This window comes from Xenopus laevis, chromosome 9_10L (assembly GCF_017654675.1).
Source record: "Xenopus laevis strain J_2021 chromosome 9_10L, Xenopus_laevis_v10.1, whole genome shotgun sequence".
Classification (NCBI taxonomy): Eukaryota; Metazoa; Chordata; class Amphibia; order Anura; family Pipidae; genus Xenopus; species Xenopus laevis.
This window is the reverse complement of record NC_054387.1, coordinates 54819304-54840457: the sequence shown is the minus strand read 5'-3', so window position 1 is coordinate 54840457 and position 21154 is coordinate 54819304. Positions and strand designations below refer to the sequence as shown.

Below are 21154 nucleotides of genomic sequence, written 5' to 3'. Positions count from 1 at the left end.
GATACTGCACATAAACTCCCTCTCTGCACTGCTGGTTGCTGCTGCTGCTGCTTGTGATGTTTGCAGGCAGAACGCCAGTGGGAGGCAGGGAAAGCAGGAGCCATCAGTTAGTAAGTGACACCAACACCAGTACGTCACTACTCACTATGTGACCTAGAAATAGGGAAATTGCACAGACCTATTGGGACTGCCTTGCCCTCGGTCACTGGGGAGGAGTTTGGGACAGAGAGCAACACTGAAGCAACTTCTTAATCGCAAAGTCCACACAACTCAGCAATTAGCTCAGCTCTGGCACAAGCCTGAGCAGGGCAGCTAGCAAGCAACATAGCTCTTAGGCGACACTACTATCGGGAAGATCAAATTGCAGGCAGCAGAGCTCCCAGGCACTAGCTCAGATCCCAGGCAGGAGAAGTAGGAGGCAACAGAACTCTCAGGCACTAGACCAGCTCTCAGGAAGGAGAAGTACGAGCCAACAGAGCTCTCAGGCACTAGACCAGCTCTCAGGCAGGAGAACTAGCAGGCAACAGAGCTCTTAGGAGACACTACTGTCAGGCAGGTCACATTGCAGGCAGAGCTCCCAGGCACTAGCTCAGCTCCCAGGCAGGAGAACTAGGAGGCAACAGAGCGTTCAGACACTAGACCAGCTCTCAGGCAGGAGAACTAGGAGGCAACAGAGCTCTCAGGCACTAGACCAGATCTCAGGCAGGACAACTAGGAAGCAACAGAGCTCTCGACATAGTGTACCTCAGCTGCAGTAGGATGGACAGGGTTCTGATTTGAGGCCCCCACAAAGAAGCCAACAATGGTGAACAGAGAAAGAAATACACGACTGCTGGAGACATTAAAGCTGCCTGAGAATTCTGTGTGTGCAGATTGTGGACTGCCAGGTAAGGAAACTATTTAAAGGGTTTGTTCACCTTCAAAATAACTTTGAGTGTGACATAGAGTGTGAAATTATGAGACAAGTTGCAACTGGTTTTCATTTTTTATTATTTGTGAATTTTTAAGTTATTTAGCTTTTTATTCAGCAGCACTTCAGTTTGCAACTATACACTGATTTAAATAAGAGACTGAAATAGGAATAGAAAGAAGATTAATAAAAGTGGCAATAACAATACATGTGTAACTTTACAGAGCATTTGTTTTTTTTAGATGGGGTCAGTGACAGTAGTAAAAAACTACAATAAAGAAAAAATGAAGTCCAATTGAAAAGTTGCTTAGAATTACCCTTTCTATACCATACTAAAAGTCAGCTTAAAGATGAACTACCCATTTAACACTTTTAAAGGTGCTCCCTGTGTGTCTGACCTGCTAAATAGGAATATAGGAATAAAGCACTAAATGAGTTTTGGGTGACAAGGAGCTGGTTTAACCCCATATTTATTAGTGAGTTTGTGAATTGTGGGCAGAACTAAATTCTAAATTCCTAAAAGTGAATGCTAAGGGGGCATCTGTTAGTAACCAGAAAATATAATTTAGTAGACTTTGGTGAAATATCTGCTTGGTTCACATGTGGTTTATATACCCTTGATTCTTCCTTAGTGTTAGTACATTCCCCTTATGAAATCAGTGGGGTTTTGCCTTGTGGGGTTAGGTTGCAATACTAAATCTGTGGGGTTGACACCTTAATCTGCCTGTTTATGGTCAGCTTTACTCAGCTGGATCAAGTTGTGCTCATTCAGTCTTTACATTTTATATACTGTAACCTATTCCCATCATGCTGTGCACATGCCTTGAATACCACTTGCTTTGGATGTTCTTTTAATTAAAGGACAAGCTTGTTGGTAAAACAAGGATTTAATAGAGGGAATAGTGGGGCCCATACAGTGAATGCTTTTTTCTGTCATATAACAAAGCCTGTGACATTCTATCCCAGTATTGCACAAATGGGAGGCAAGCATAGAGATAATACTGGCTGCAACCTCTGGGGCAATGGTGATTCCAGCATTTCCACATTACCTTTTGTTTTGGGGTCCTGTAAAGTTGGGGATCTGTGCTATGCCAGCCTTTATCTCTAGAAGAACTAAGAAAGTAAAAGGTGTACCCTGTACGATCTTAGGAATGAGGGCCCACCAGTAGGTGTAAACTAACCCTGCAAACAGTGATATTCTGACACAATGTGTAGTTGGGCTTCATTTTTTATTTATTCGCGTGTTTAGTGTTTTGTTCAGAAGCTTCCCAGTCTTGTGTGTTAGCAACAGTCTGGTTGCTATGGTCAAATGCACCCTATTAACCAGGCAGTGGTGTGAATGAGAGGCTGGAATGTGAGTAGGAGAGGCATACTTAGGAACTCTGGAAAGAGGCAGAAGAGGAAAGAAAATAATTCAAAAACTTTTAAAAAAGACAAATTAAAAAGTTATCAAAAGAGGTGAACTACCCCTTTAATGCCACCCTGTGCTCAGCACAGCTCGTATACCCTCATTCTCCCTATAACTCTTCTCTGCCTGAACCACAACCCAGATACCCAGTTCCCTCTTTAACTCCCCCCCCCACACACACACACAGCCTGTGATGCAACCTAGATGCCTCCATTTTCCCCATAGCTCCCTCCCACCACAACCAAAATACCTTAGTTCTCTCCCTATAAATCACAGCTGGCATTGACACTACCCGATTACCTCTAAAAACCTCTCCTTACCTATAATCTGCCCCCCTACATCTCTGAACTCATCTCAATATACTCACCCAATCGCTTACTACGCTCCTCTACTGACCTGCTGCTCAACTCTTCTCTCATTACCTCCTCACTTGCTCGCATTCAAGACTTTGCAAGGGTTGCACCCCTCCTCTGGAATTCTCTCCCACGGTCTGTCTGACTTTCTCCCAACCTTTCTGCTTTCAAAAGGTCTCTTAAAATGCACTTCTTTAGAGAAGCCTACCCTCACTCTGCAAATGTAATACCACATACAGTACTACATTCTGATCTTGCCCACTCCCACACCTTGGGTCTTATTCCCTTCCCCTTAGATTGTAAGCTCCTTTGCACAGGGCCTTCCTCACCTTTTGTGCCGGTATTGGTTGTGATGTATGTAACTCCATATGTTCTATGTACAGTATGTAATTAATGTGATTTAGTTGTATAAACACATTTACTTTACAGCGCTTACTTTTAATAATATAATCTCTCCTATCTATGGTACAGCCCAGATACATTAGTTTCTTCCATAACCTGCCACAGATAACCTTGGGTGGTCTGCAATGAGTAAGATGACACGTGATGGCTCTGCACACATGTTGTACACACAAGGAAGGAATTATACAGTCACGAAAATAAGATGGGTCATTTAGAAAGCCAGGCACAAAGGGCACAAATGCATGAAAAATAGTCTCCATCCAAATGCAGTGCAAAGCTGCATGCCTTGTAACCCTTTTCCTCTGTGCCTCATTGCCCGTTTCTCTGGGCCTTTTTGTCCTTTCCTCTTTGCCTCATTACCTATTTGTGCTGTATCCATGTCACTTGTGCCCTGCAATTAATACCTCCTCTTAAGGAAATGTTACTTCAACGTTACTCCGACTCAAGCAACTTCCACCTGATGAATCCCCCACTTATTGCATTTTCCATAAAATACTGTAACTCCTCCCAGAGACTGACACAACCAAAACACAAACTTGAACACAATTTACCAAGGCAAGCACAAATTAGATACATGCGATTATGCTGGAGTGCTGGGAAGTAATGCAGCTGGGTTTATCTCTGTTCAGACCTTTTCTCTCCTCCCCATGTGTTTCTCTCTCTCTTCCCCAAAAATGCACCGATAGCAGAAATTGGCAAGTTCTGAAATCACTGCACCCTGGCCCTTCCTCTTTCCTTATGCCAGTTCTCCAAATCGTTTTGCAATGTCAGTGTGGGAAACAAATTGCCAGGAGTCATTGGTCTCGAGTGGATCCTGCTCCTTAAAGGAGAAGGAAAGGTTAAAACTAAGTAAGCCTTATCAGAAAGGTCCAGCTAAATATACCAGTAAACCCTCAAAGTAGGGCTGCTCTGAGTCCTCTGTCAAAAGAAAAATGCATTTCTTTCCTTCTATTGTGTACTCATGGGCTTCTGTATCAGTCAGACTTCACGCCATGCTTAGTTTGCTCCTCTTCCCCCCCCTTCTCTGCTGTAATCTGAGCCAAGAGCTATAGTGAGCAGGGATAGACTCAGGCAGGAAGTGATGTCATACCAAGCTAATACTACAGCTGCTATCCTAAACAAACAGAGAGTTTCTAGAGCTTTTTGCTCAGGTATGGGAAAGTATTCTACGGAATAAATATAGCATTCTATCTAATCTATTGGCAATAAAATGCCTTCTTAGTTTTCCTTCTCCTTAAACAGGGCTGCTGGGAATTCCTTTATTATTGTGAAACTGGGCCCTGTGTTTGTTATCTTTGGGGCCCTAAGATTCCATGTGTTTGGAAGGGTATGTGTCATGCATCTGAGCACTACACTTGCACCTGCAGGAGGATCCTTCACTAATGCTGCTCCTGACCAGATGCTGTAGGGGTTCTAATGTTAGACCTCAACATCCCTACTTTCCCCTTTCCCAGAAGCCTCGGCTCTGCTTAGACATATTGAAAGATGAAAGTGGATTCTCATATCACTCTGATTAATGGCACCTCCTGTGGGTACACCTAATACACACTGGGGCCAACATATGTGTCTCTATTTAACATACCACTTGTTGGCCGCAAGTGGTATGAGAAATAAAGATATGTCTTTTGTTTACTCTCTTCTGTTAGTGGACATTCATATCAGTCCTGTCCCTCAAACCCATCAGCCCTCTATACGACACACTCAGGTCTTGTGATTGCTACACTTCCTGTGCACGGCACTGAGCTTCCCTCATACAGGACAGGGGTACTTGTGCAAGGGAATCACATGGGGAAGTGAGGGCAGAAATAGAACAGAAAACTGCTGACAGGTCAGAAAGGGGAGAAATTCTCATATTGCACAAGGCAGAGCATTGGTATTCTGGTGTCAATCTGCACCTGCAGTTTTGTCTGAGATTGTCACATGGGCTTTTTGGCTTCCATCTGCCCCTTGTATATTTGCATGAAATCTAATGGCGACATGAACACAAAGTGCTGTAGCCGCAAATGCTCGGTATGGCAGCTTCACCCCATTCATGTAATTATGGCAGTTCCCTCCCATATGTATCATTAAAAATATATAGAAAAGGAATGTTCTGGCCACACAATAAGCTATACCCCCATAATGTACTCTTTAAGGGAAACAATATAACACCTATATGACACATATATACAGAGTAGGAATATGTCCCTTTTCTTCCAGAACCTGACTGGGCCTCGTGTAAAGTGGGAGTATTTATCTGCTTGCAATGCTCGGGAGTGCACCGCAATTTTACAGAGAGCGGCAAAGTCAAGTCGATACGGTTGGATAACTGGGAAGACGAGCGTCTGGTGCAGGTAAAGTGGGGCAAGGTTTGAGGGCCGGATTGAGATATTGTTAATGTGGGGGGTTCCACAAAACTTTGATGGGATTAGATTGCAACTCTTCCTCCTGAGATCCATGGAAATGGGGCTGTTATTGTTCCCTGACTTATTTCCTCATTACAGTTCATGATTGGGAATGGAAACCTGAAAGCAAAAAAGAAATATGAAGCTTTTGTTCCTCCCTTCTACTATCGGCCCCACGCCAGAGACTGCGAGTGAGTACAGCTCCACCTATTACTTGCACATCCCAACACCTTGTCTGGGACACAAAGAATTAGCAGGGGTGTAACCTGAAAATGACTTTCATTGAGGAATACAATATTCTTCTTTCCTGTGGAGGGGGGGGGCTCAATATGATTGCTGTGGAACCAAGTAACATCCACTAGAGTGTGCTGGGTCCCTTTGCAAAAAAACCTTTAGTGGGGCTCAGCTCACTCCAATCCCCATCCATCTGTCCATCCATCTGTCCACTTCCTGCCTCCTTCCACTCCCTGCCGTGACTCTGCCCGGACTCCACCCACTCCCCTTTTCCCCAGGCTTCCCTGCGACTGCGGGGTCTGCTTTCTCTATAGTTATGCCACTGGTAACATCTAATTACCCCACTAGTGACATCAGAAGGATACAGTTAGGTTAGGGTGACCTTTCTGGTACTATGGTATTTGGGTGAGTAGGTTTACATGGAGTAGACTGACACATGAAGTAAATTGTCCTGGTCCAGTGCAGCACTGCAGCAGTTGATGTTGTCTCCTTTATTCTCAGTGTACTAAAGGAGCAGTGGATTCGGGCTAAATACCAACGGGAGGAATTTATGTCCAATAAAGCAACTATACACACTACAGGTAAATCAGCATCACCCTATTGCTCCAATGTGGGCACATCCTTTCAAGTGTGTCACTGCTTTTCATATCTATTACCAAAATAAGTCTAAAGCTGCTCCGACCAGCAGTGGTGTACTGGAGCCTTTTAGCTAACAGGTAATGGATCATGCCATGTATCTTGTGAGACTATAGCTCTGATCCTCAGAGTCTGTTGCCCCAGACCATTGCCCCAGACCAGGGGGGTATCAGTGTAGAAATATAGGGATGCCTGTGGGGGTAACTGGCTTGGCACTGAGGGATGTCTCTTTTCTCCCCAACAGCACACCGGGAAGGTTTCCTGTACAAAAGGGGAAGAGACAGCAAAGGATTCCAGGAGAGAAAATTTGTCTTATCAAGAAGTGAGGGGGTGTTAAAATATTACACTAAGGACAATGTGAGTATTTCCTCCTCCCCGGCTCAAACTGTGCACCATTTCAGGGTAATATCTGGGATCTGGGAATGCTAAAGTAGGTAGAAGAAAATGTATAAAGTGGGAGCAGCTATGGGAGCAACAAGGTGGGCGGTAGGAAGTGCAGCAATCTGTGAGGCCGGGAAGCTCAAAAACAACAGATTTGGGGAGTTTCACAGCCAGGAACAGGAATTCTCCCAGGTGGAACATAGGAATTCTCCTAGACGGTACATGAGGATTAGTAACTCTCTTTTGTTTGACAGTATGGGATGCTTGTCCCAGAAAGATGCCCCATAATTCTTTGTTCTGCAGGGTAAAGGTCCAAAGGGGATAATCCCAATCCAGAGTCTGAATGTCACGTTCCAAGGAGAGAAGATCAGACACCAGCATGGCCTGGAGATCACCTACATGAAGGACAGCCAGACCCGGAATATCTTTGTGTATCATGATAGTGGAGAGGTAAAAGGGACTGTAGATACTTGCACTGTAACTGGGAGTAAATGAGAGGTCCAGTGGGTAACAGCCTGACACTGTTGGAGATCTGGCACATACGTCATAGAAAGGGGATAGGGGAGAGATATAGAGCAGAACAGACAAGTTGTGGGATTTCTCCCTGAAGCATCTGTACTAGCAGATAAATTGGATAGCTTTAAAGATGGGTCTGATGCCTTTTTAGCAAGGGAGAAAATACAGGGTTATTTTGTATCTCTGTACAGGAAATAGTGGCCTGGTACAATGCTCTACGTGCAGCTCGGTTCCATTACCTGAAGACAACCTACCCACAAGCCTCGGAAGCAGAGGTAAGGATTGGGCATTCCCATCTATCTAATTTATATATCCTGCTTTGCGCCCAGACCCCAGGAGTTACCACTGAGCAAACAAAACCCCTACTGGGCAATATTTTGTGTCAGGATGAAAAAAAAGATGAAATCAGATGCTGTGTAACTATAAACATTGAGGCAACTCAACCAAAGGAAATTCCTCCCAACACATGCACCAGGAAACAAAGTTTAGAAATCCCTCCAGAGCAGAAAAACCAGTTGAAATACTGCAAAAACCAGTTGCTGCCCATCCCCCTTTCCCACCCATGACTCAAAAAAGCCCACAATTGTCACTTACCAAGGTACAAGAACATGGCTTCTAGCACAGTAGGAAAGGCGTATTGCGTATATTGAGTGTTGTGTGTATTTTTACATATTGGAAGCAGGTGCCATATTGTTTCCTTTAGACTGTATAGTATTAGACTATAGCTTATCGTGTGGTCAGGACATTCCTTCTCTGTAAACATTTACAGGTATGGCATCCGTTATCCAGAAACCCGTTATCCAGAAAGCTCTGAATTAAGGGAAGGCTGTCTCCCATAGACTCTATTTTATCCAAATAATCCAAATTTTTAAAAATGATTTCCCTTTTCAATGTAATAATAAAACACTACATGATCCAAACTAAGATATAATTAGTCCTTATTGGAAGCAAAACCAGCCTATTGGGTTTATTTAATGTTTACTCAATTTTCTAGTAGATTTTAGGTATGAAGATCAAAATTACGGGAAGAACTGTTATCAGGAAAACTCCAGGTCCCAAGCAATCTGGATAACTGGTCCCATAGTGGAGGGAGATGCCATAAAGGTTTCTACAGTAGGAGGATATAGCAAATGGATGGTTAGGAGATGGTGGATTGTTAGGTGTCCCCATGTGTCCTTGACATTAAAATGCTACTGATATGTTCCTCTATATTTAGCTGATACCAAAGATCACCAGGAATTACAGTAAAGTTGGATACATGGAGAAAACTGGTCCCAAGGTAAGTTCCTTTTTCTTTCTTTATGTGGACCCTGGGGTGGACACGTACAGAGCGTCTGCGCCTGTATTGGCTCATTGTGTGATTAAAGGGACACTATCACTTATTTGTGTGGTATGGGAATTTTCTAACAATTGCCCATTTTCATTCCCAAAGCAAAAAGAAGCCTTTAAGAAGAGGTGGTTCAACCTAGATTCAGGGGGAAGGAAACTTCTTTATTATAAGAATCCTCTGGTAAGTGCCCAGCAGAGCTCACTGGGTGGTATGTATGAGGAGCTCCCTGGGTTATGTATGTGAGAGAACTTGTGTGATTCATGAGAGGAGCCCCCTCCCAGGTGATGTAGGGGAGGATCTCACTGGGTGATGTATGTGGGGGAGCTCATTGGGTGATATAAAGAGTCAGATTCCCAGCTCACAAGTTATGTTCTGTTTCCCAGGATGCCTTTGAGACGGGTGGAATCTTTATTGGAAGTAAGGAGAGAGGATACACAGTCAAAGAGGGTTTACCACAAGGGATGAAGGGAAACAATTGGGATTGTGGGATTATCATCGGGACCCCAGCAAGAGAGTTTGTCTTGACTTGTGAAAATGTGAAAGAGCAGAGGGAGTGGCTAGACGTACTTAGAGATGTTCTATCTCAGCCAATGACAAAAGAGGATATTATGGGTAAGATGGGTTGATCCTGTATACATCTGAATGGGACTGATTTACAAAGCTGCTGTCTTGACTTACTCATCTTCTTGTCCTACTGTCTCCATTTTACTATAGCATCTTAGGCTTGCCCTATTGTACCAATCTACCTACCATCTCAATCTTTCCCTACCATATTAATTTGTCTTGTTTCCACCATCTTGTCCTACTGTCTCCATCTTGCTCTACCATTTCAGTCTTGCCCTACTGTCTCCATCTTGTCCTACTGTTTGTATTTTGCCCTTCTGTATCCATCTTGTCCTACTGCCTGTATCTTGCCCTACCTTCTTGGTCTTTCCCTACCATATTCATTTTGCCCTGCTTCCTCCATCTTGTCTTGCCACTTCCATCTTGCCCTGATGTCTCCACCTTGCCCTACTATACTTATCACTCTTTAAATGTTCCTAAAAGTACTGTTCTGTGGAGCCCTTACAGTTTGTTTCTAAACCTCTTAAATATAAATGGGATGTCTAGCCCCTTACAGTCTTATGTGGGGGTGATAAGACTTGCACCATTTTTTCAGAATGAGCTGTTCATTAAATTCTACAGAAGAGGCCAATTTCAGACGAAAGCACCCCAAATAACATCCAGATGCTGTGAGAGGAAGAGGACAAGGAAGCACCCAGAAATCTAATACAACACTGAATGGACTTGATTTAGCTACTTCTTTGCTACAAGACTGTATTTCTATGTGTTAGGACTTGGACCTGCCCCCTAACACATAGACTTGGGGGGAAGACTGTATTAGATCAAGGGGGATGTCCTTGCCTTATTGGGCTGAACCCCCTTGGTTTCACACATAATGGATCTGTTACTCAAGGACCACACCCCTCGTGGGCTCAAGATGGAAAGTCCTGGTACTGCCAAATCATGTGACATTAGTGATATCAGACACATTTTATTTCTAAATGAGATATTTTTGTACAAAAAATATTCAACATAAAATGTATTTCTGTATTTCTTGAGCATTACATTGTACAAATGCAGTATCGCAGCTAGAGCTGGCACCACACCAGTGCTATGCATTATGGATAGAGAGGGCAGGGGGCACATTTATATATAAATTGATGTATTAAGTAACCCTCTTCCTGCCTCTCAAAACTCTCCCCCCTGCTGCACATTTATCTGCATTCACACAGGGCTGAGCACCATTCAGCAAGCTACCACTAGAAGGGGACCAAAGAGAATAAACTAGACTGAATAGCTCGGAACAGGGTTTATGGGCAGGGAAAGTCTCTGGGCCTTGTAATACTCCCCATAAGGAAGTTACAACAAAGGAGCAAACCAAAGAAAATAAACTAGGCTGAAGAGCAGGAAAGTACCAAAGGGAATAAACCAAGCTGAATAGCCAGGAACAGGGAGGGTGTGTAGGCTGGGAAGGCTTGCTGTAATAACCAGGAAATTACCACTAGTGAAAGCCAGAGGGAATAAACCAGGCTGAGTGATCCATTGGTTTCTCCCAGTGATTGTTATGATCACCTATACATATATCTCTCTTCTCATTGGTTTTCCCTAGAGCTTGGTACTCCCCAGGAAAGGAAGGGAAGTGGCAAAAAACTACTGTATATTCCTTTATCCCTGTTGTGCCAGGGCCCCACAATCAAGCCCCACTGAGTATCTATAAATCAGCAGCAAGGGAGAAGTAGGGAGGTTATTGGGATGTAGGGGTAAAGGTGGCCATACATGGATAGATCCGCTCGTTTGGCGATGTCGCCAAACGAGCGGATCTCCCTCCGATATGCCCACCTTGAGGTGGGCAATATCGGGCAGATCCGATCGTAGGCCCTAGGGCCCAACGATCGGATCCTAGCATTCGGTAAACGGGCGGTCGGATCGCGGGACCGCATCAACGAACAGATGCGGCCGCGATCCGATGGGATTTTCTGTCCCATCCGATCGAGATCTGGCCGACTTTCGGCCAGATCTCGATCGAGGAAGCCCGTCGGGGGCCCCCATACACGGGCCAATAAGCTGCCGACACAGTCTGTCGGCAGCTTTTATCGGCCCGTGCATGGCCACCTTTAGTCGGGGCAATAGTATAACCCTTGCGGTAACTTGGCCCAAATATTTCAAGGATAGCATGCTTTGCACTATTGCAAATGGGTAGGTACACATGTATGGGCTTCTCCCTGACCCAGAAGCAAAACCAGTGCCAGTGAGCCCTCAGCGGTTGCCTTTAAAATGAGATTCATCTGGTTTTACCCTGAGGCCTTAAAGCAAAAGTCAGTTCCAGGTGGATTACCAGTGGTTGCCACATACAGTTGCAGGGCCTGCCAAGCATCACATGGTGTCGGGGGCCTATCGGCTCTGTAACAGAAATGCTGGGAAATTGATTGAAGGGGTGTATGTATCATCCAGATTTCTGTCATACTGTTTTTAAGCAACCGGGTCTGTGGCTAGCTGTAATAGCTGGAAAAAGGACCCGGTTTACGAGAGTGTTGAGTGTCGGGCGGGACCCGATTCCAGACAGTCCGGGTTTGCCCAACACCTGAGAGAGGAACAGGTGTTTTCTCTCCTTAAGTAGGGAAGGGATTGTGTGTGTCTCTCTCTCAATCCTGGGGAAAAGAGCAGGCAGTGCAGGCCTGTTAGAGAGCCAGATTCATGCGAGTACATGTGGTGCCACAAACAGTGCCGGGCCAACGCGGGCAGGCATCCTAGGCAGCCTGGTCCGGCAAAGTGTCCAATACGTGAGTGCGCATGTGCGAAAAGACGCGAGTGCGCATGTGCAAAAAAAATACGAGTGCGCATGCGCGCTTTAGTTTTTCCCGCATGCACACTAGTATTTTTTGAGCATGCGCACTCGCGCATGTCGGCCAGAGCAGGGACCGGACTAGGGGATAGCAGAGGCAGAGAAGGCGTGTGCCTGGCGCCCCTTCAGATTTGCGCCCTAGGCACGTGCCTACTCTGCCTACCCCTAGTTCTGGCCCTGGCCACAAATACTGTTTTCTGTTAGGTGCTGGATGTTAGATCCTCACCTAGTTAGTTAGAAGCGAATTGCTTAGTTAGTGCCGGACAGGCAAGGTTTTATTTAAATTTTTGTTTGTTTTGATTCATGTCTACCTGCCAACCAGACAAATAAAACTAGTTGCGGCCAGTTGCACATTACCAGCCAGTTTTGTGTTGTTTTGTGTGGACTCCAATACTGCTGTGCACCCGTCTACTCCCAGGAGACAACGACCCGGTTACCTCAAACGGTTACAGCTCCCAGAGGGAGAAGTCTGGACCAAGGAGGAAGCTTAGGGGTAAAAGTCCAAGTTTGCGGTAACCAATAAGGGATCAGCAGTAATAGTAGTCGTAGGCAAAAGATCAATAGGCAGGCAGATGAGTAGCAATATCAAAGTTCAGGCAGGGTCAAAAGGTTCAGGAATCAGTCAGTAGTGAATTTGAAAGCACCCAGGAAACACAAAGGAAATCCTATATTCGAGTATTGAACCCGTGCAGGCCTGGACTGGGAGTCAAAATAGGCCCTGTCATTCCAAGTACACAGAGGCCCATACAGCCTCCTACCAGCCCACTATATGGTAACTTTCTACGGAGCTATACAGCAGCCCTTCTGGCATTTGCCAGAACCCACAGATTGCTAGTCCAGGCCTGAACCCGTGACCTCAGCGTCTTTTTATTTTAAATTTTCTCGCCGGCAACTAGATGCCGCTACCCACATGGTGACCATGGGCGCCGCCATCTTGGACGGGATGCAGACGGAGACGGGATAGCCATCGGGCGCTCCTGAAACATGGGGCCTGCATTGCCATAGCACCATTGCAAAATGGGTCCACATTCCCATTTAAGGGATAACACACTTTGCACTGTTGCAAATGGCCAGGCCCCCCCACCAGTCATCATAGTAGACATTTAAGGGCTTCTCCTGTAGGTTTACTCCCTGACCCAGAAGCAAAACCAGTGCCAGTGAGCACCTCAGTGGTTGCTATAAGAATGGGCTTTGCCTGGTTTACCCACAAGTAGGGATGCACCGAATCCAGGATTTGGCCTTTTTAAGCAGGATTCGGATGCGGCCGAATCCTTCTGACCGGCCGAACCAAATCCTAATTTGCATATGTAAATTAGGGGTAGGTAGGGATATTGCGTAACTTTTTGTCACAAAACAAGTAAAAAATGTTTTCCCCTTCCAACCCCTAATTTGCATATGCAAATTAGGGCTCGGATTCGGTTCGGTCAAATCTTTTGTGAAGGATTCGGGGGTTCGGCCGAATCCAAAATAGTGGAGGATAAGGGCCGGGTGAATTCCCAGTTGCCCCCACACAGTTCCAGGGCCTGACAACCACCACATAGGACCAGCATTGCTGCCACTCTCCACAGATTCTCAGTTATAACAGGATGGGAGAAAAATTGCATTTTAGTTATGATGCCTCTCTTATGTAATACCATTCTTGTTATCCTAGTCACACCCCAAAGATTTCCCCACCTCTCTAAAAACCTATTGTTTTCAAACAAAAAAAAACCCAGACTGGTTCACTACCTCTGCCATCAGCCAACCCATTGTTTACAAACAAGAAAACCCCAGACTGATTTAATTGCCTTTCCCAGCAGCCCATTGATTTTAAAAAAAACAAAAAAACTCAGTGTCACCTGGCATGTTACCCACTTTTGTATACACTGCACTCAGCCTCTTATTTGCACAATTGTGACTGGATTATTGAAGGATTTATGTCGAGGACATCCCACACCAGTCAGTTGAACTGAAGAAGCTGCTTAGATGAGCAGTGAAACGTCTTCAATATTTAATCAGCAAGTCCAGTGGCTCTAGATTTACTTCTACGAGATCCCCTCTGTGCCCCCCCCCACTAAACCCTGCGTTTTTTCAGATCCTTTGTTACCCACTGGCCAATAGTTCCCAGTCATGTCCATTCCACTGCAGGTCTGAAGCCCATTCACTGGCATAACTTGTGCCTCATGGGGCCCTGGTGCAAAATGTGCACCCTGCCTCCCTTCCCCCCTTTGCACAGCACCCTTCTTGTTCTTGCGACACTGCAGTAGAGCATGTCTGGGAGGAGGACAGCCCATAGTTCAGTGGTACCTTTCTGTCGCTGCCTCTTGCCTTCATTAGCCCATGTTTTACCCCCAATGTGTACTCACTCCTTTTCTACACCATTTCTATAATCCTCTCTTTTCTTACATGCTCCCCCCTTTTCGTCTGTTAGATCCCGCCCATATTCCCAGCAGCCTCCAATCACATGACATAAATAAGCAGCAGCACATTGTGAAGATCAGCTGGAGGGCCCTTGATCTAATATGAGAGTAGAAGACAATACATTACACCCAACACAGTCCCACAAATACCCCTGAGATGTTTGGGGCCCCGGAACAAGTTGTATAGACTCGTAAGGCCCCGCCCACACGCACACCCCTCGGTGTTGGAGGTTTCGGTTTCGCTTTCCCAGCGGACAGTTCGGCCATGGAGGAGCAAGAGGAGTGTCGGGTGCTGAGGCTCCAGCCCAAGGATCTTTCTTGCATCATCTGTTTCAGCCATTACAACTGCCCATGCACCTTGCCTTGTGGCCACACGTTTTGCCGCCAATGCATCCTGAAGTGCTGGGACCCCGGGAGCCGATACAACTGCCCAATATGCCAGGTGACATTTGCCAGCAAGCCCCAGCTGAATAAGAACACTGTCCTTGCCTCATTGCTCGACTCCCTGCACTCCCAGACTCCTACAAGTCACCAGAACTGCCCCAGTTGTACTGGCACCGGGGCCCTCCAGCTTTGTCTCCCCTGCTCCGCACCTCTCTGCTCCGAACACCTGCCTCTGCACCTCCACGACCCTACTCGCCGCCGCCACCTGTTGGTCACTCTGCCGACTGCAACCTGGCCCTGCCGCGATCATCCTCAGGCTTTCCAGTTCTACTGTGTGTCTCACTGCGCCCCCGTGTGTCCGGACTGTAAATTGCAGTACCACAGTCAGTGCGAGGCTTTGCCAACCCTACTGGAGCGCTACAGGCGCATGGAGGTCTGCACTTCTAATTTCTTTTAGGGGCTCAAGTCTGGTCTGTACTAGTATGAACTAGAGGAGTTATAACCAGGGTGGTATATGGATCTGTGTCTTATATGGGGATGGGGGAGGTTGTACCCAGAGTATAGGTCTGTACCAGGGGCGCAGGCCCGGACTGGCAATCTGTGGGTTCCAGCAAATGCCAGAGGGGCTGCTAAAAGGTCCCATAAAAAGTCCGTATTTAGTGGGCTGGTGTCCTGGTGGGGGCTGTTTGGGCCTCTATGTGGGCTGATTGGGCCTCTGTGTACCTGTATGCCAGGGCCTATTTTAATTCTCAGTCCGGACCTGCAGGGTCGGAATGGGAGGAAAAAGCAGCCCTGGCAAAAGTATCAAAGCAGCCCATGTATTCACACGCATGATAAATATTTTCAACCCCAAGGTTAACTAGAACTACTGTCTATTATTATTAATAGAGCTCTATTTCCTGGACCCAAGCTGGAATCCCCAGCATTATTATATAACCTATGTGCTGAAACCACATAAACTAGCATGTGTGTAAAGTTTGGCCCCAGTTCCATACCTGTGTGATTTTAAAGCCAGATCTGCAAAATGCAGCTGCAGCAGTGTCGGACTGGCCCGGTGGGACACCGGGAAAAAACCCGGTGGGCCCCCGACCATTAATGGGCCTCCGCTGGGCCAGTCCTCTCTCCCAATTGGATTAGGGGGAAAAAAAGTTTTTTTTAGGCGCAGCACCATCGGCACCTATTCATTCAGACGCCTTCATACAAGTGCACTCGGCGCATCATAGTAGTGGGGTCGGAGGGGGCCCTGGACATTAATCCCGGTGGCCCCCCAGTCCGACCCTGAGCTGCAGTCTTATCCAAGCACTTAGCAGGAACTCACCTCATACAGCATGGACGCCAAAAATAATGAGTACAATCTGCTCTTTTCCAATTGGCTACTAAGGCTGAGGGGCAGGCAAAACTGTACAGTTTAGGCAAGGTGTGAGATTACTTGCAGTCAAAGTTTACTGCCTTGGATTTGTCCTGCACAACACATTTTTCACAGATTGATCTGTTTGGGGTATCAGCACAGGATAACCCATGGAACAAGCCGCTAAGAACAATTGGTGAGCCACACTTATTTTCTAAAATTTTCAATATGTAAAGGTGGGAATAGGTCTGTGGGGCCAATTGGGTAAATTATGAGGTTATTAGATGCCTGAGGGAGCAAAATGCTATTAGTTGCCTATTGGTTGAGTAATATATCTCTCTGTATTAAAAGGAGACAACAGAGAAGATGATTAGGGATTTCAGCAGAGACATTGCCAGTATGGAGGAGTTGGCTTCCAGCAGACAGAACGCTTATCGGGAAACACAGGTGGGTACACAGGAGGTACCCAGGGTGGGGTTGTGTTAAACTGGCCATACAGAGGCAGATTTAATTGCTGACCCATACAAAGGCGCCTATGGAGACAAGTTAGACAATGATCACATGAATGCCTCATCTCTTCCTGCCTAATGGGATTGTCAGACTTGCCGGATTGGTATGTGGCTGGGCAGGCCCATTGAAGGTCCCATAAACAGGCCAATAAGTTGGCCAACTGAAGGGGCCAGGTGTGCCACTTTTATTGGCTCGTTAATGCAGGAACAGCCAGTATATTATGTACTTGCTGTGTTAGGAAATATGAGCGGGGGCCAGATATAGGGTTTTTTTTTATCTCTATCCTGGGGGCTTAGGCAACACAGATGGGAACTGTAGCCCAGTGGCACCTGGAGGCCCACAAATTGATAATTCCCACTGGAGGGATGAATAAATTGAGAGGGAGTAAGGAAGGTGGCAGTAGGAATGTGTCAACGGAAAGTTGGCAGTGAAAAGATGGCAGAGGGAAGGTGGCAGTAACAACTACAGAGTGAAGGTGACAGTGATAAAATGGCAGAGGGAAAGTGGTAGTGGAAAGGTGGCAGAAGGACAGCAGCAGAGGGAAAGTGGCAGGGGGAAGGTGGGAGTATGAGCTGACATTGGGGAGGTAGCAGTGAGAAGCAGGACACAAGTGAAAGCAGAAAATGCAAAAAAGAAATGGGGAGACATAGAGAAAGATTGGGGGCAGGAACCACATTTAATATAATATTTATATCCCAGCTCTAGGGTAACATACACCACCGACCTACCACAAATGCCTTAGGTGCTGCTGATACAGTAATTGTCATATGTTTTGTTAGATCCTAAGTTGTGATATCAAAGACAATCTGACCAGGGATTTCCAGGAAATGCGAGATTACCTGGAGAGGCAGGAACGTGCTGCCTTCTGGAGGATTCGGCAGGAACAGGACGCCGCACACAGGAAAATGCTGGACAGTGTTGCTCACATCACTGAGGAGATCCAGAAGTTAAGGGAGAAGAAAGTGCATCTGGAGGAGAAGCTGCACAGCGATTGGTTGGAGCTATTAAAGGTAAGTGAGAGGCATCCGTGATACAAAGCCTAAGGTTAGGGGTTGGGAAAAGGGAGTTCTGCCATACTACTTGAATCACTTATATCACCCCTCTACATTATGAATCTTGTCAGAACTGCTGGCCCCACCAAGTTATCCGGTAAGGACTAGGCCAGAAACAGCACCTTGATTGATATAGGGTTCTTGGATTGTGCAGAATAAAAGGAGCAGGATGTGTGAGAGTGAGTTATGCCTTCACACTATTTTAGTGTTTACTTGTCCTTTATCAAAGTGAATCTAGAGGTTATGTGTAACAAGGTAAGGAACACCTTTATGCTATCCATAGTGTTTGTTTGTCCTTTATCAGAGTGACAATGTGCAGGGCAACATGTCTAAGAGTGTCACCCATCACCCTTGCTCCCTGAGGGAACCCCAGTGTCTGTTTGATGAAAACAGGATTGTGGACACCACCCAGGTGATATCGGAGATGAAGTTAAGTCTCTTGGCCCACCAACTGCTGGAACAAGCCCCCTGCCCTCCCAAAAAAGGTGAGTACACTGGCTTGGGATATGTGGGAGCCTCACTGCCAGGAGGTTTTGGGTATAAAGTAATTTAAGCCCATTAAGCTCCTGCATTTAATACATAAGGTTTGGCCCTTTCCTATCTAACAGAAGAATTTTTCTTTGGCAGTAACAGAAGAGCCATTTGGGGTACCCAGCGAGGCACCAGCTGAAGTGCAACCCCCCATGCCCAGCCCACCGGCGATAGCCCCCCGGAAACTGCTGCAGTGTAAGGCACTTTTGGTATTTGGGATCAGTACCAAATGGAGCTGTGGGATATAGTAGCGCCACCCATCTGGATATGTACCCCACAAAGACGAATAGGGCAAGCACTTCCTTTGAATAGGAATAATTGGAGAACCTGATACTGCAAGGAAAATGTGGGAGCTTCCATACTATACTTGACCTATTGTCACATTTTAATCTTTTTACTTACCCTGTATCATTTGAGCTTAGAATGGGGTGCTGAGGTCCTGTACAATCACTCTGTAGGCAGGATCTACACCTTATTATTAAGGGTTATAGAGATTTGCACCAGGAGAGGGTGGTTGTGCAGTCAGAGCGTCTATAAAGACTGTAACTATTAATATGTAGCTGACGATATGGTTGTGTCATTTCAGGGGCCCATGAAGTGTCCTTTGACCCCCAGACAGTGAGCAGCCGTCTTTCTCTCTCCTCTGACAATAAGACAGTCACTGTGATGGAAACCAATAAGCAATACCCTAATGGCCCAAAGAGATTCAGAAATAGCCAAGTTCTTTGTGCTCAAAGCTTCTCCTCTGAGTGCTGCTACTGGGAGATCTGTGCCAGGGAAGGTACCAGTTGGGGCATTGGCGTGGCTTGCGCAGAGATTGAAACATCTGAACGCCTTGGCCGAAACCATTTGTCCTGGTGTGTGGAACAGACTAAGGAAGGCCTGTCAGCCTGGCACAAGAGCCAGAGAATCAGGCTTTCTGTGGATAAACCAGAGCTGGTGGGGGTCTTCCTAGACTGTGGGGAAAAGCTCCTTTCCTTCTATTCCATCATAGGGAATTCTGAGGTTCTGCTCCATTCCTATAGGCTAGATTTCAGCTCCTGCCTCTTCCCGGCAGTTTGGCTCTATGGCCTGATACCCGGTACCTCGCTGAGTATCAGGGACTTGAAAAGCCAGGAGTCAGACTGTTGAGATCCGTGTCCTTTAGCCCTGATGGTCTCATCAGGTGGTACTGGAGTCAACTGTTGGGCATAAATTCTCTGCCTGTGGCCTCCTTCTAACTCCCTGCAACCTCTGCCAAAGCACACCAGACCCTTAATGTTGTATAACATCTCCTGCCCTCATAGGCCCACTTTGATTGACCACATCTTACTGCCAGCTTCAGTTGGACAGGGTGGGGACAGTATAGCAAGATGGCATCACAACATGACTGGGGCTTTAGGCTAAGATGGCAACATCAATGTAAGATAAGAGCTGCAGGGCAAAATTAAAGCAATGTGGCTTGATGGTGGTATTGGGGCAAGATGGCAACAGCTGACATAATGGGTGTCAGTAGGGCAAGATAAAGACAAATATTTGTTGTTTGTAACTGTACAAGTCTCAGAACTCTCTGACAGCCAAAGATTGTATGCCCCAGGCGCTGCCACTAGAGGGCTGCTGCCTCCCACACAAACAACCTGACTAATGTACAGGAGACTTCCTTTAGCCCCATCTTCGGAATATCCAAAACCTTTGCAGGTCTGGCCAACCGGAGATAGCTCAGGGCCCCTCATAAGTCAAAAGGGCACAGAAGGACAGGGCCAACATACTACTAGCCGTCCAAGGAGCTGAAATTCTTAGGGGTAGGCAACAAAAGAGGTACTTTCCGAGCCCCCCTTGCACTGCTGCACCCTAGGCACGTGACTCTCCTGCCCACCCCTATCCAGGCCTGCCTACAAGTCACGTTGGGCCCTGCCAACATGCAGAATGAGGCCCCAATTAATAAATGCCCCATGCATGACCAAATTAGGGGCGGGAGGGAAATCACGTGATTTTTTGTCACAAAACAAGGAAGTAAAATGTTTTTCCCCTTCCCACCACTAACTTGTATATGTAAATTAGGATTCAGATTTGGTTCGGTATTTGGCAAAGGATTCAGGGGTTCGGCCGAATCCAAAAAAGTGGATTCGGTGCATCCCTAATATCATTAATAATTTAAAGGTAAAATATGCCTTTTAAAAAATGAATAATATATGAAAAATATAGATGAATAGACCATCATAAATCATATGTAATGTGATTATGTGAATAAAATGAATTAATAAATATTAATAAATGATATATCTATTATAAATAAACACGTGTACAATTAAATTGTGCTTTGGTGTAATTAATCAATAAACATATATTAACAGAAATCATGTGGCATTATTTTATACAAAAGCTATATCCATAGAAAACCATTAAATTATTAGACCGTTAGTCTCTCTACTCTATTAGTTCCTATAATTGTGAGTACAGTTGTTCTAGAGTATTAATGTTCCTCTTATGTTTCATATGATGTTTATTGTAAACACGTAAAAAGGGTACAAGAAGCTGTCCTTATATGATTAACAATTAGACAATAATTTCTTCATTAATCAGCGCAACCAAAACATTTTTCTTCATTCAATTTTTACAAATGAATATACGTATGTTATTTTAAATAAATTTGATATCACATTCCTTATTCGGCCCCTTAGGTATACCTGTATTCAATAAAGACATCCACTTAATCTCTCTTTTGGATAACAGTGTATCAATGTCTCCTTTCCTCTTTCCCAATCTCACTGTTTCAATTACCTGGAAAGATACAAAGTATTCATTAGCACCATGTTCTTCAATTACAGGATCTGCTATTGCAGAGGAGATGTCTTATCTATTAATATGAGCTATATGTTCCAAAACTCTGCCTTTCAACTGTCTGTTGTCTTTCCAACATATTGCTTTCCATAACGACAAGTAGCTAGGTATAGGATATTTGAAGCCGGCAGTTTGCATATGTTTTACACTTGTATCTTTTATTAGTTACTG

At 45.5% G+C, this 21154-nt stretch overlaps 2 protein-coding genes across 5 annotated transcripts; both read left to right on the top strand.

Moving 5' to 3' along the window:
* Positions 1–10147, top strand: adap2.L (ArfGAP with dual PH domains 2 L homeolog). Of its 3 annotated transcripts, none has more exons than XM_018235558.2 (11): positions 1–887; positions 5273–5406; positions 5557–5648; positions 6193–6272; positions 6572–6684; positions 7012–7158; positions 7416–7499; positions 8441–8503; positions 8657–8734; positions 8938–9166; positions 9665–10147. In XM_018235558.2, the coding sequence occupies exons 1-11, from the start codon at positions 803–805 to the stop codon at positions 9688–9690; spliced, it is 1131 nt and encodes a 376-aa protein (XP_018091047.1). In that variant the 5' UTR covers positions 1–802; the 3' UTR covers positions 9691–10147. The 3 variants fall into 3 exon arrangements, with proteins under 3 accessions (XP_018091047.1, XP_018091046.1, XP_018091048.1); XM_018235557.2 differs by having other exon boundaries at positions 2–887; positions 9740–10147; XM_018235559.2 differs by having other exon boundaries at positions 2–887; positions 9714–10147.
* Positions 10148–14096: 3949 nt separating this feature from the next.
* LOC108701220 (E3 ubiquitin-protein ligase RNF135) lies at positions 14097–20499 on the top strand. 2 transcript variants are annotated; one of them, XM_018235556.2, is made up of 6 exons: positions 14097–15155; positions 16422–16517; positions 17360–17590; positions 17937–18117; positions 18266–18358; positions 18750–20499. In XM_018235556.2, exons 1-6 carry the CDS (start codon positions 14604–14606, stop codon positions 19292–19294), a joined length of 1698 nt encoding a protein of 565 aa, XP_018091045.1. In that variant the 5' UTR covers positions 14097–14603; the 3' UTR covers positions 19295–20499. The 2 variants fall into 2 exon arrangements, with proteins under 2 accessions (XP_018091045.1, XP_018091044.1); XM_018235555.2 differs by having other exon boundaries at positions 14146–15155; positions 18260–18358.
* Positions 20500–21154: the final 655 nt, after the last annotated feature.

What these genes read in the sequence shown, in the direction of transcription:
- adap2.L (XM_018235557.2), top strand. Translation starts at nt 803, where the DNA reads ATGGTGAACAGAGAAAGAAATACACGACTGCTGGAGACATTAAAGCTG. An exon ending in CACAAGCCTCGGAAGCAGAG is followed by an intron (nt 7,500 to 8,440) that starts GTAAGGATTGGG and finishes CTCTATATTTAG; the next exon opens with CTGATACCAAAGATCACCAG. An exon ending in TTTATTATAAGAATCCTCTG is followed by an intron (nt 8,735 to 8,937) that starts GTAAGTGCCCAG and finishes TCTGTTTCCCAG; the next exon opens with GATGCCTTTGAGACGGGTGG.
- LOC108701220 (XM_018235555.2), top strand. Translation starts at nt 14,604, where the DNA reads ATGGAGGAGCAAGAGGAGTGTCGGGTGCTGAGGCTCCAGCCCAAGGAT. An exon ending in AGCGCTACAGGCGCATGGAG is followed by an intron (nt 15,156 to 16,421) that starts GTCTGCACTTCT and finishes CTGTATTAAAAG; the next exon opens with GAGACAACAGAGAAGATGAT. An exon ending in ACGCTTATCGGGAAACACAG is followed by an intron (nt 16,518 to 17,359) that starts GTGGGTACACAG and finishes ATGTTTTGTTAG; the next exon opens with ATCCTAAGTTGTGATATCAA.